The 13,721-nt window shown below is 49.4% G+C and overlaps 1 protein-coding gene across 2 annotated transcripts in view; it reads right to left on the minus strand.

The window, feature by feature from the left end:
* The window catches only part of NSMAF (neutral sphingomyelinase activation associated factor), a 665,048-nt gene that overhangs the window by 19,930 nt on the left and 631,397 nt on the right, over positions 1-13,721 (minus strand). For both annotated transcript variants that reach the window (XM_069220229.1, XM_069220228.1), the window contains exon 30: positions 6,314-6,423. In XM_069220229.1, the coding sequence (XP_069076330.1) occupies positions 6,314-6,423 (110 nt within the window). The remainder of the gene's footprint in view (positions 1-6,313; positions 6,424-13,721) is intronic.

Raw genomic sequence — 13,721 nt, forward strand, 5'->3', positions numbered from 1 at the left:
CCAAGTTGGACAGCTGTTAAAGAGGACAAAGGGGACCACTCCAGACCACCACCTGTGATGCAAGACCCATGCAGTTCCGGAGGAGAGAGGATCCACGCAGCCGGTCGTCATTGCAGCTGGTGCCTGCGGATGCAGGGGAGTGACTCCTTCATTCAAAGGGAGATTCCTTCTTGCTTTTTGTGCAGGCTGAAGACTCATCACCCTCAGAGGATCCACAGCCAGGGAAATGTCGAAGGTGCTGGAAGGAGCTCAAGAAACATTGTTGCAAAGCGGCATCATCACTGGAATTGACAATTGTCGGTTCCTGGAGGGTCCAGTTGCAGTCCCGGTGGCCAGAAGATGAAGTAAATGATGCAGAGGTGTCCTGCTGGAATCTTGCACATCGAATCTGAGGATCCACCTGAGAGGGAGACTCTAAATAGCCCAGGAAGGGGGACTGTTCACCTAGCAGGATGACCACCTATCAAGAGGTGCTGTGACATCACCTGCCTGACCTGGCCACTCAGATGCTCATAGGGGCCTTTGCCTATCTTGGTTTCAAGATGGCAGAATCAGAATCAAGTGGCCACCTGGAGGAGCTCTGGGCACCACCCCTGGTTTGGTGATGGACAGGGCAGTGGCCACTCCCCTTTCCATTGTCCAGTTTCGTGGCAGAGCAGGGACCGGGGGTTCCTGGGCTGGTGCAAACCAGTTTATGCAATGAGGGCACCAAATGTGCCCTTCAAAGCATACCGATGGCTTGGGGAGGCTACCACTCCCAAGCCATGTAACACCTATTTCCAAGGGAGAGAGTGTTACCTTTGTTCTGCCTTCTTCTGCCTGAGCTGGGCAAGCAGCTGGAGAGCAGAAACCTGTCTGAGGGGTGGTAGCAGCGCCGGCTGCACAGAAAACCCCAGAAGACTGGTAGAAGCAATGCTGGGGGTCCTCTAAGGACAGTATTTGGGATGATTCCGAAATGTTCGATACCAAACATGCCCAAGTTCGGAGTTACCATTATGTAGCTGGACACAGTGTCCAGTACACAGGTAAAATGGCTTCCCCACACTTATCAAGTCCAGTTTAATGAAGCTGGAGTTCATAGGGGCACCTCTGCTCATGCAGGGGTGCCCTCACACAGAGGTACCTGCACCCTGCCCTCTGGGCTAGGAGGGCCTACCATAAAAGTGACTTACAGTGACCAGGTGCAGTGACCTGTAGTGTAAAGGTGCATGCACCTTTTCACGCAGGCTGCAATAGCAGGCATGCAGACACATTTTACATGGGCTCTCATGGGTGGCACAATACATGCTGCAGCCCATGGGGAACCCCTGGTGACACAATGCACTGGGTACCTAAGTACCATTTACTAGGGACTTATATAGGGGCACCAGTATGCCAATTGTGGGGTGTGCAAAGTCCTAAGCATCCAAATTTAGAGATGGAAAGCCCAGTCTCTGGGGTCCTGGTTAGCAGGATCCCAGTGAACACAGTTAAAACATATTGACATCAGGGAAAAAGTGACGGTAACCTTTACAAAAAAGGGTACTTTCCTACATACAGGCTGTCAAATCATCTGGTGTTAACTGAGATGAAGTGGGTGATTGACTCTGCCCACTGGCCGCTACTATGCGTTTGAGAAATTGCTGTAGTTGTTTGTGATCATTAAATAGCAGCTGTTTGCGGTCTATCATCACTCTGAGCCTAGCTGGGAAAAGTATATGATATGAAGTTCTAAGAGTTAGCGGTTGGATGGCAAAAATAGCTTCCTGGCCTCCTGGACATGTTGGGTGACATTGGGATATAGAGAGATATCAGAGCCCTCATGTCTCAATGTCTTCAGTTACAGAACCTTCTTCAGGGCCGCATGTCGATCCCTATAAATAAAGAGTTTTGCTATTATAGGGCGAGGCTGTGCCGACAGAGGCAGCTACGGCGCCAACATGCAATGGGCACCCTCCACCACTAATATGTCTGGAAAAGGTTAGCGACCCACTAGAGTAATGAGGAACTGTTCAACGTAGCGCTCCATGTTATCAATAGCCGTCGATTCAGCAATGCCCACCGCTCGTATGTTGCTTCTGCGCAAGCGTGCCTCCAAATCATCGACCTTGGCCTGCAACGTTATCACTGCCTTATCCATCTTAGATTGTGCCAGGGCGACTGTGTGATGATAGTCTTCCACCACGGAGATTCTGCGGTCCGCTGCGTCAATGTACTCTGCTTGCTTATCTACCAGTTCAGACATCCTTATCCACCCTGTAAGACAGGGAGCCTATTTTGCCATCTATTTTGGTCAGGCTTTGCAGCATTGCTGCAAGGATATGTTTCAACTCGGGCTCTTTGTCGGGCTCAAATTCCCCTCAGGTAGCTCCCACATTGTCAGCGCGCCCCTCCCCACTCCCTGGAGTCTTGCGCACTTTGAAATGCAACTTTGCCTGCATCTTGTCCGTTTTGCTTATCCTAGTACAGTGCAGGGCTGGCAGACTCCCTGAGCGCAGTCCCTAGGGAGCCAAAGTCTCCGGTCTGCCAGACCAAGAAGGACTCCTCCATCGTCAATTGCCCTAGTAGTAGTCAATGGCCAAGAATGGGGTGGGGCTGCCCGCTACCTCACACACCCAGGTTGGTTCCAAGTATTCACTGCAGGCGCCACCACCTGTGTCTCTCCTTGTACACTCGGTGCCCTCGGCAGGTCCAACAATGTCAAATTGGGCTGGGGGGAGTTTGCCTACAGAGCCTATAGGTCCAGTCGTACCGCCATACAGGATCTTGTCCAAATTGCAGCTTAAGCTCCGACGGCAGGAGGCAGTGTACTAGGCCGCTCCTACGTCGGCCTGTGCCCCCTGCGAGTCTCCGCCACCAGGGCGCAGGGCAGTGCACTCTAGTGGCCTCACCCGCTCCTGACCTGGCTGCAGCCCTCACCTCCATGCACCAGGACGATGAAGCCGGCACTTCCCCACCGTCTGCAGCCCCAGCAACAGCAGCAATGCAGAGGGTCCCACCTCCAGGATTGTCCCGGCAGGCCTCAGATCACTAACTCTTATCCATGATCGTGGACCAATAGGCCCGTGCTCACCAGGGTAGCCCGCAACTTCTGCGCAGTAGCCAAGCATCCAACAGAGCCATAAATGGCGCTCTGCCACCTCTACCACCATCGTAGGTGCAGGGCAGAGGGTGATAAGTTGATATATTATACTGGGGCTTCAGGATGATTCAGGATTGCACATCGACTCCGGGAGCTGAACTAATCCGCGGACATTTTGCAGCTCGGCAAGCTCGGCCCCCCAGATGTCCAACTACTCATTGGCTTCTCCGAACCTAGAAATATTTGTTATCAAACATGTTGGAATCAAGCAACTACACAGATTCCAGTGTTAGTTGCATGATACCATGTACTATGGGGGTTCCTTCGAGGATTCCCCCATATTGCCTGGACAGCCTTGCAGGGTCTGCATGCCAGCCCGCGCTACTGCCGACCCTAGATACTGTTCTGCCCTCCTGTTGATGAGCCTAACTCGAGCAGGGGAAGGAAGAGCAAAGGATTTCCTGTAGGAGAGAAGTGTGACCACCTCTCCCATTGAAATGGGTGTCTCTGGGTTGGGGTGGGATGGTCTCCAGGGGCCACCAGACTGCTTTGAAGGGCACATTTGGATCCCTCCTTGCTTAAACTGGTTTGCACCCAGTACAGAACCCTGGTTTCCCACTCTGGCGTGAAACTTCACAAAGGACAGGGGAGTGACCACTCCTCTGTCCAGCTCCTCCCCCAGGGAGGTGCATTGAACTCTGCCAGGTGGCCGCTTGATTCTGCCATGTTGGAAACAAGAAGGGCAGAGGCCTCTGGGAGTATCTGACTGGTTAGGACAGCTAGGTGATGTCCCTGACCCCCTCTGATAGGTAGGTCACAGCAGACAGTGTCAAACCCCCTTTCTGGGTTACTTAAGGGCTCCCGTGAGGGTGGAACCCTAGATATGTCAAGCAAGACTCAACAAAGTACTCTCTGAAAGACACTACTTCAACCTGGCCTCGGGAACTGCTGCTGGTCTGCCTTAGGAACTGAAACAACACTGCATCCAGTGGGACGGCTCCTAATGCCACATTATTCCTACAGCTCCTGCAAGAATTCTGAAACATCCGTGGCTGTGCATCCTCCAGGATCACAAGGACTCTGAATCAGGAAGCAAGAAGGAAATTTCCCTCGGAGTGAAGGAGTCACTTCCCTGCATCTGCAGGCACCTTGACAACAACTACCGGCTGGTGGATCCTGCTGTCCCACGGACAACAAAAGGATCTGTAACACAGGTGATGGTTCATGTGGCCCTCTCCAAGTCCAACTTGTCTTCTGTCCAACTTGGGAGACAATAGGCCTCTGCAGTTGCCACTGGGATGGAATGCTTGTGCACCACGTGTGTTGCTGTTACCAAGGCTTGGTGGCACTTAGTCCTGAAGATCGTCGAGCTCCAAGAAGCTCCAGTATCCAGCACTCTGCAACTCCAAGAATAGCGACCCCCTTGCAACTCCTGCGGCATGGGACTTCTTTGTTGTGCAGCTGAGGACTCCCTGTGCCTCCTGCCAGTGGGGGCTACAATAATTCCTGCTGGCTCTGCTGCTTGCTGAGGGCCAGCCCTGACTCCCCTCCAAGGGTTGAGTCGTTTGGACATTGCTTGTCCCAAAATCCTGCAAGCTTCCCTGCAGCTTCTTCCTGCTTTTGTGGGACAGCTCATGGGTGACTCCAAGAATCTTCCTGCAACACCTAGACTCCACAGCTGTGCTCCTTCCATCATCGTCCTGCAGGACCTTCTTCCCATGAAGGGTGATGGCATTGCCTACCTGCACCGCCTGGACTTTGCTGCGTGGTCTGGACTCTGTCCCCTTCTTTTTCAGGTTCTTCTTGTCCAGAATCCACCCTTGGGTTCCACTGACCTGGTCCACAGGTCACAACAACAGCAGCTGGGCAAACAAGAGCCCCAATGACTCCAATGAAGGTTTCCAACATCACTTCACTCCTATGCATCCAGGATCCCTGATGTAGGTACTCAACCTTCCTGGGTATCCACAGGTAGGAGCACTATTGAACCTTCCTTGTGTCAACTGTTTTTTTAGAGGGTCTTCTGGGAAGGGTCCTGAATCCTAAAAATTCCAACTGCGACGGTACTGTGCTTGCCTATGGGACACCTGGCTAGATAACACCTCTGCACACGGGTGCCTGGGAGATTTCTATTACCTACCTTGGTTACTTCCATACTTCCCTAGTCCCTTGGATCCTAGCACACGTACCTTGGTTAGACACCTTAGACCATTTTCTTAGTGTATGGTTTGCCTCCCCCCATAGCCTCCCATGTATTTCTCTGCTTTTCCTGCCTGTTACTAATCATATTTGTTGTGTGTAGATAGGTCAGAGTGGACATACACCAAAGTTAGGTTAGTACTAGTGTTAAAATAAAGACTACTGTTTTTTTGACACACTTGGTGTGGTCCTTTCTTGTGTGAACTTCAATGACTGACTATTGTGGTATTGCAAGTGCTTTACACTCATCCATGATAAGCCTGAGCTGCTGTCCACTGCTATCCCAAGAGAGATTTGGTTATCTAGGCACCAACACACTAAGGGTTGCTTAGACTCAGTATAGGGTGCCACACCATAGGTGTACACCATAAACTGAGCCAGTCTCCTACACCCAATAGTCGAGGTTCTGGTCCCTAGTTAAAACTCTGCCTTTCAGTAACTGCTCACAGGTGCTGACTTTGCAGCTTAGCAGTTAATCCTTAGCCAATTCTGATGAACTGTAGCTATATCTACAAAGTACCATCAATAATATACACATCATTCAAGAAAAATAAAAAAAACAATGGAAAAATAACCCTATAATGCTTTAAGCTTTTCTTAGTGGAGAGCAAGTTATGAGTTCAGCTGGGATATGTGTCATAGAGGATACAGAGCTTGTGTGACCATGTAACCAGCTGATGAATATATTAAGAATGGGAATGATACCTCAATGGCTTCGTTACAGAGATTTGTGCAAGTCACAGGTTTATCTCCAAGGAGTGCCAAATCTGTCTGCTACCCTTCAAATGGCAAAAACAGTCCCACTAAATTGGTTTAATATGATACAGTGTACTTGAGATTCTTGAGACAATTCAATTTGTAGTGTGTGTTTTATAAAGATGAATATAATGAATGTGTGTTCTGAACAGCTTTTGAAAACCAAATTTTACAAACACAGGTAGTTTTTTTTTTTGTTTAGAGCAGGACAGAACGTAAAAGTAAAAAGCCCCTACACATCAATTTTGTATAGTCTCTACCAATAAAAACCCCATAACATAAGACTTTATTTTGTACCTGAGTGTCCTTGTATTTTGTCCACAACTTTTGCATCTAGTAGGTCCCACACTAGTAATTCACCAGAATGACTTCCAGATAAAACAGTGTTGCCATCCCAACAAAAGCACCTGTGAACATAGCAAGTAATTAAATTGTGATACATCAAAATGTAAATCAAACACACAAAGATGGCCACTGTCCCTAACTCTCAGCTTGATTAAAATATCAGGTACACTTTCTGACTCCCATTTCAGTGTGTTACATTAGCATATGTACTTACTAAAAACTCAGACAAGCTTAAATAGTTATCTAATATTTCTATAATAGTACGTGCAAACGGTCGGATTTGCCATTTTCAACCTAATTAAGACAACATCACATCAAATGCTGTTGCCTTGAAAAAGTATTGTATCCATGAACCATGTGGACACAGTAGTTGGATTTTAAGTGTGTAACCATTTGAGAATTGTGAGAAACTGGGTTGTTGGTTGACTGGGGCGTGACCCTGGTCATTCAACAGCCACAATCCCTTGCAGAGTGATCCACAAGAAGTCACAAATTTGACCTGTGCTTAACCTTGGATAGCCTGTCACAAAAAGCAGTTAGACTAAATGTAAAGACAATTGCCCTCATTTTAACCTTGGTGGTCGGACGAGACCGACCGCCAAGGCTGGACCGCCAGTCGGCCGCCCATGCGGCCGGTAACCTGCCGGCCACATTTGGACATCCCCGCTAGGCCGACGAGCAGAAACAGAGTTTCTGTCTTCTCCCTCAGCAGGGATGTCGGCCATAACATTGCAGCTGGCTCCATTAATGGAGCCGGCGGCAATGTGGTGGTGCCAGGTGGTGCCAGGCAGACAGTGAAAATCACGACAGGACTGTGCCTGGGGGACCCTGCACTGCCCTTGCCAAGTGCATGGGCAGTGCAGGGGCCCCCAGGGGCCCCACGACTCCCCTTACCGCCAGACTTACCATGGCGGTGTCTACTGCCATGGACAGGCTGGCGGTAAGGGGAGTCAAAATCCCCAGGGCAGCGCTGCAAGCAGAGCTGCCCTGGCGGATTCTGACCGCCTTGACATCTATGGCGGTAAACCGCCACGGTCAAAATATGGCGATTTGTAGCACCAGCCTGTTGGCGGTACGAACGCCACTTCAACCCTGAGGCCCAATGTGTGAAGTATTTATGCAGTACACAAACAGCAACACAGTGACAGCACAACATAATACAAACCACAAACTAATTTAGAAGAATAGAGTAATTTGTAATAAATTATTTGACACCAAAACCTTCAAAATACAATTAGTAGAATCAGAGTGATGAATTTTTTTAAGTTTAAGGCTCAAAATAGCAAGTTGTCAGCTTCAGAAAATCGCCACCTGGGCGCCTTTACCACCACAAACAAGGGTGCAAGAGTGAATGGAGACCTCTTGGGGATTCAAGACTCACTCGGGCTGGGTCCTGGTGAGGGTTCAAGATGGTGGGAGCCTGTTATATCCCTGTGGCTCTGAACTGGAGGCCAGTAAACCTAGCCTTTGGAGTCACTTCTAGAAGTCATGGGGGCAGGTGAAAATGCACGGCTCCACAGCAGGGCAGGCCTCTGAAGGTTCAAGGCAGGCTCTAGGCAGCAAAGCAGCACTTTTTAAGTACAGCAGCAGTCTGGCAGAGTGCACAGCAGTAGGCAGTCCTCAGATTCCTTCCACAGGTCGAATAGTGAACTGAAAAGAGGGTCTGAGTGGCCTATTTTTATATGCTGGTGCCCAGTTCCGAGAAGTTGGGAGAAGTTTCCAGAAGGGTTCTTTGAAGTTCAAGGAGTCTCATGACTCCCCTGCCTTGGCTCATAGCTGCCTGCATTGAAAATACAGGGTCCTTAAGCCTATTGTGTGGTGGTAGAGCCCAGTCATTCAGGTGCAAGTGGGGCAGTACTTAGCTCTGGCCCTCAAACCCCATTGTGTGACTGACTGGGGTGAATTCATAGAGTCTGAACTGTCAGTTACACCCAGTCATGTAACCTAAGTCAGGCTGCAAGCATAGAGGGGTAAGGGCAGGAAAATGCCAACTTTCTAAAAGTGTAATTTTCAAATTTGTATTGATAAATCCAACTTTTCCATCAAAGAGGGTTTACTGTTACTAGTTCATATATACCAAATATGACATATCTACTGTAGGAAGTTGGCTCTGTATATACTATCTCAAAGTAACAGATAGTGTGTACAGAGTCCAAGGGTTCCTATTAGAGGTAAAATAGTGGCAAAATTAGATAATTCAAATGCTCTATTTTCTGGTAGCATGGTCGAGTAGTAGGCTTATCAGAGGGTAGTGTTAAGCACTTGTCGTACACCCACAGGCAATAAATGAGGAACACACACTCAAAGACTTAACTCCAGGCCAATAGTTTTTATATAGAAAAATATATTTTCTTAATTTATTTTAGAACCACAAGATTCAAGATTTGAAGTAAATACACAAAATGCAAGGTACTCTACATAGGTAAGTAAGGAACTTTGAATTAGAGCAGTAACATACACAGTTTTAGTTAAAATGGCAATAAGTATTTTAAAAGTGGACACTGCAAAAATCAACAGTTCCTGGGGGAGGTAAGTAATGGTTAGTTTTTCAGGTAAGTAAGGCTCTTACAAGTTCAAGTTCCTGGGCGTAGGCAGCCCAGCGCTGGGGGTTCAAGGCAACCCCAAAGTCACTGCACCAGCAACACAGGGCCGGACAGGTGCAGAGGTCAAAGGAGGGTCCAAAACACATAGGCGCCTATGAAAAACAGGGGTGCTCCGGTTCCAGTCTGCCAACAGGTAAGTACCTGCGTCTTTGGAGGGCAGACCAGGGGGGTTTTGTAGAGCACTGGAGGGGACACAAGTAGGCACACAAAACACACCCTCAGTGGCACAGGGCGGCCGGGTGCAGTGTGCAAAGCAGGCATTGGGTTTTCAATAGGAATCAATGGAGGGACCCGGGGTTACTCTAGTGGCGCAGGCAGGGCACAGGGGAGCTTCTGGGGCCAGCCACCGACTGGGCTAGGCAGAGGGTCGCCTGATGGTCACTTCTGCACTGGAGTTCAGTTCCTTCTTGCCCTGGGGGCTGCGGGTGCAGTGCTTGGTCCAGGCGTCGGGTGCTTTGTTCCAGGCAGTCGCGGTCAGGGGGAGCCTCTCGATCCTCTCTGCGTACGTTGCTGTGGGAGTCCAGGGGGGTTGTCTCAGGTTACTCATGAGGTCGCAGTCGCCTGGGAGTCCTTCCTGTAGTGTTGGTTCTCTGGAGCTCGAGCCGGGGGCATCAGGTGCAGGGGGTGAAGTCTCACGCTTCTGGCAGGAAGAGTGAAGTCTTTAAAAGTTACAAAGTTGTTGCTGTTTTTGAACAGTGCTGCTGTTTACTGGAGTTTCTTGGTCCTTCGGGTTCAGGGCAGTGCTCTGAGGCTTCAGAGTTCACTGGTCCCTGTCGGATGGGTCGCTGTGCAGGTTCATTTGAGTCTGGAGACAGGCTGGTAGGGCTGGGGTCAAGTCAGTTGTCATCTCCGTCGTCTCTGCAGGGCTTTCAGGTCAGCAGTCCTTCTACTTGTAGGTTGCAGGAATCTGATTTCCTGGGTTCAGGGTCACCCCTAAATACTAAATTTAGGGGTGTGTTTAGGTCTGGGGGGGGGGGCAGTAGCCAATGGGTACTGTCCTGGAGGGTGGCTACACCCTCTTTGTGCCTTCTCCCTGAGGGAGGGAGGCACATCCCTATTCCTATTGGGGGAATCCTCCAAACTCAAGATGAAGGATTTCTAAAGGCAGGGGTCACCTCAGCTCAGGACACCTTAGGGACAGTCCTGACTGGTGGGTGACTCCTCCTTGTTTTATCTCATTATTCTCTCCTGCCTTGCCGCCGAAAGTGGGGGCAGTGGCTGGAGGGGCGGGCATCTCCACTAGATAGGATACCCTGGGGTGCTGTAACAAAAGGGGTGAGCCTTTGAGGCCAGGTGTTACAGTTCCTGCAGGGGGAGGTGAAAAACACCTCCACCCAGTGCAGGCTTTGTTTCTGTCCTCAGAGTGCACACAGGCTCTCACCCCAGGGGGGCAGAAACTTGTCTCAGTGGCAGGCTGGCACAGACCAGTCAGTCCTGCACTGAAGGATTGGGTAAAATACAGGGGGCATCTTCTAAGATGCCCTCTGTGTGCATTTTGTAATAAATCCAACACTGGCATCAGTGTGGGTTTATTATTCTGAGAAGTATGATACCAAACTTCCCAGTATTCAGTGTAGCCATTATGGAGCTGTGGAGTTCGTTTTTGACAAACTCCCAGACCATATACTTAATATGGCCACACTGTACTTACAATGTCTAAGAATAGACAAACACTGTAGGCGCATATTGCTCATGCAGCTATGCCCTCAACTGTGGTATAGTGCACCCTTCTTTAGGGCTGTAAGGCCTGCTAGAGGGGTGACTTACCTATGCCACAGGCAGTATTTTGTGTGCATGACATCCTGAGGGGGATGCCATGTCGACTTTGACTTTTTCTCCCCACCAACACACACAATCTGCAATGGCAGTGTGCATGTGTTAGGTGAGGGGTCCCTTAGGGTGGCACAACACATGCTGCAGCCCTTAGGGACCTTCCCTGGTCACAGGGCCCTCAGTACCACTGGTACCTTTTACAAGGGACTTGCCTGTGTGCCAGGGGTGTGCCATTGTGGAAACAAAGGTACATTTTGGTGAAAGAATACTGGTGCTGGGGCCTGGTTAGCCAGGTCCCAGCACACTTCTTAGTCAAGGCAGCATCTTTATCAGGCAAAAAGTGGGGGGTAATTGAAACAGGGAGACATTTCCCTACACTGCTTCACTCCAAGGGAGATTCCTTTCTTGCTTTCCTAAGTACTGGCAGAGTCCCAGTGACTATGGAGGATGCAGAGCCACGGGGTTGTAGACAGTACAAAGTTGCAGCAGGAGCCCTCCTCCTGGTTACAGTCTTGCTTCTGGTTCCAGCAAAGAACAGCAGAGGTTCCGGTGTCCAGGTTGCAGAAGTGTTTTGCAGAGGAGAGTTGCAGATGGAACCTGAAGTCTTGCAGACTAATCTGGGGTCTCACCCTTGGGGGAGCCCCTAAGTAACCCGGGAAGGGGGTTGGACACTAACTGCAATGTCCCACCTATCACAGGGGGTCAGGGAAGTCACCCAGCTGGACTAACCAGTCAGATGCTCCCAGGGGCCTCTGCTCATCTTATTTCCAAGATGGTAGAATCAAGTGACCACCTGGCATAGCTCTGTGCACCACATTAGGGGAAGAGCTGATCAGGGGGGTGGTCACTCCCCTGTCCTTTGTGTAGTTTCGCACCAGAGCTGATACTGGGGGTTCCTGTACTGGTGCAAACTGGTTTATGCAAGAAGGGCACCAAATGTCTGGTTATAGGCACCCCCATCCCATTTCAGAGACACCTATTTCTAAGGAAGAGGTGGTCAAACCTATTTTCTACAGGAAATCCTCTGATCTGCCTTCCCCTGCCCAGGTTAAGCTAAGCAGTAGGGGGGGGGCAGAATCAGTAGCGGTCGCCGCAAATCTCAAGGGGAGGGACGGCAGGGGGCGGGACGAAGGAAATTATCAAATAAAAACAAAAAAGGACCTTAGCTGTTGCCTCCTGCTGCGTTGCTCCTCTTCCCCCGATGTGGTGTTCCACCATTGGTTGGGACACCAGCAGAGGTTCCTCAACAATACTGGCACTGCTTTCGTGCTAAACCTAGTATGAAAGCAGCGTCAGGATTGGACTGAGTGGCTTGGTCTGCCGCTCAGACACAACCCTGCGATCTGTGGCGTTTCTTCAGCCCGGCTGTACAACACAGCCGGGTTGGAGAAACACTCAGTGTGCATGTGTGTTTGGCCAGCCTGAGATGGCCGGTCAAACACATATGCGCACTTCGGTGCACTCTCTCCTCCTCTCACCTCTTGTGGCCCAGCCCCACCCCTCCCTTCACATGCTGCTGGCTGAGCCAGCAGCTGAAAGATAAAACAATAATGAAATATTGTTTTATCTTTCAGCTCTTGGCTTAGCCAGAGGTGTGGGGGAGGAAGGGGTGCGTCGCTCCTTCGCCACTGTGAAGGTGCTGCCTGGGCAGAACAGTGTCTGGGGTCAGCAGCAGCACAGGCTGGCAAGCAGACCCTTCAATGCTGTACATGCAGACATGGGGGATTCCCTAGGAACCCCCAGAGTACATAGTATCATGAAACTAACACTAGAATCAGTGTAGTTGCATGATTCCAACATGTTTAATACCAAATGTGCCTAGGTTCGGTGAAGCCATTATGTAGTTGGACCATTCACGTTTACCAGTGTCCACTCATACCCTAAGATGGCTTCCGCACTTACAAAGCCCAGGGAATGGAGTCTGGGGTTTGTAGAGGCTTCTCTGCCTTTGGCTAAAGGGTGTACCGTAGGGGTGACTTAAAGGGTCAGAGTGCAGTGACCATGATATAAGGCAAAACCTGTATCTGGGGTGAAAGGAGCTTGCACCATTTCGCGCAAGCTGCAATGGTAGGCCTGCAGTCACAGTTTGCATGGGCCCTCATGGGTGGCACAATACATGCTGCAGAACCAACCCCTGGTGTACCAATGCCCTGGGTACCCAAGTACCATATACTAGGGACTTACATGGGTGCACCAGTATGCCTATTATGGGGTGTAAAAGTCACCTTACAATTACATTTAGGAGAGAGAGCACTGACACTGGGGTCCTGGTTAGCAGGATCCTAGTGTGCTACAGTCTAAACACACTGACACCAGGCACAAAGTGGGGGTAACTATGCCAGAAAGATGCTACTTTCCTACAGAAGCCAGTAGATATAATTGACAATAGTGAACAATTAAGAATTAAAGGAGATGCAGGTTTCGAAGTAAATGGATGCCATTCATATGATGGTCAGAAACCGATCATACATCTGCAGTCAGAAAAGTTGCAAAGGCAGCTGGCAGAAAATAAAACCATCAAATACTTGAAAACCCTTACCTACATTCCTTTACATGTTTCAAGCAATGAAAAACACAACCTATTGTATAGCTTTTTATAGAACACGGTCAACAAATAAAATTGATGTGTAATGCATACCAAAGAACGGAAGGGAGAATAGCTGTAGGCACATTGGAGAGGGGCTAATTCCATCAATGGAGGGTGCTCATAACAAACATATTTGACAGGCAATTTCTTTATTCTCAAAAACACACAGCAAAGATTTCCCACATGTCCCAGATACGAAACTCTGCTTTTTGGGGTGATAAAACTAATGAAATACTCTGAACATGACATAAATACATTACCTCGCGATTATAGTAAAGCATGAGACTATCCAAAATAAACTTACGTCTGACGTCCCAAAATCCTGTCCTTTTTTTCGAGATAAGAATTGGTCGAACTTGTTGTGCCAAAAGTTTGAGTGGAGAGGTGGATGTGGAAA

This window comes from Pleurodeles waltl, chromosome 2_2 (assembly GCF_031143425.1).
Source record: "Pleurodeles waltl isolate 20211129_DDA chromosome 2_2, aPleWal1.hap1.20221129, whole genome shotgun sequence".
In the NCBI taxonomy this organism is placed as follows: domain Eukaryota; kingdom Metazoa; phylum Chordata; class Amphibia; order Caudata; family Salamandridae; genus Pleurodeles; species Pleurodeles waltl.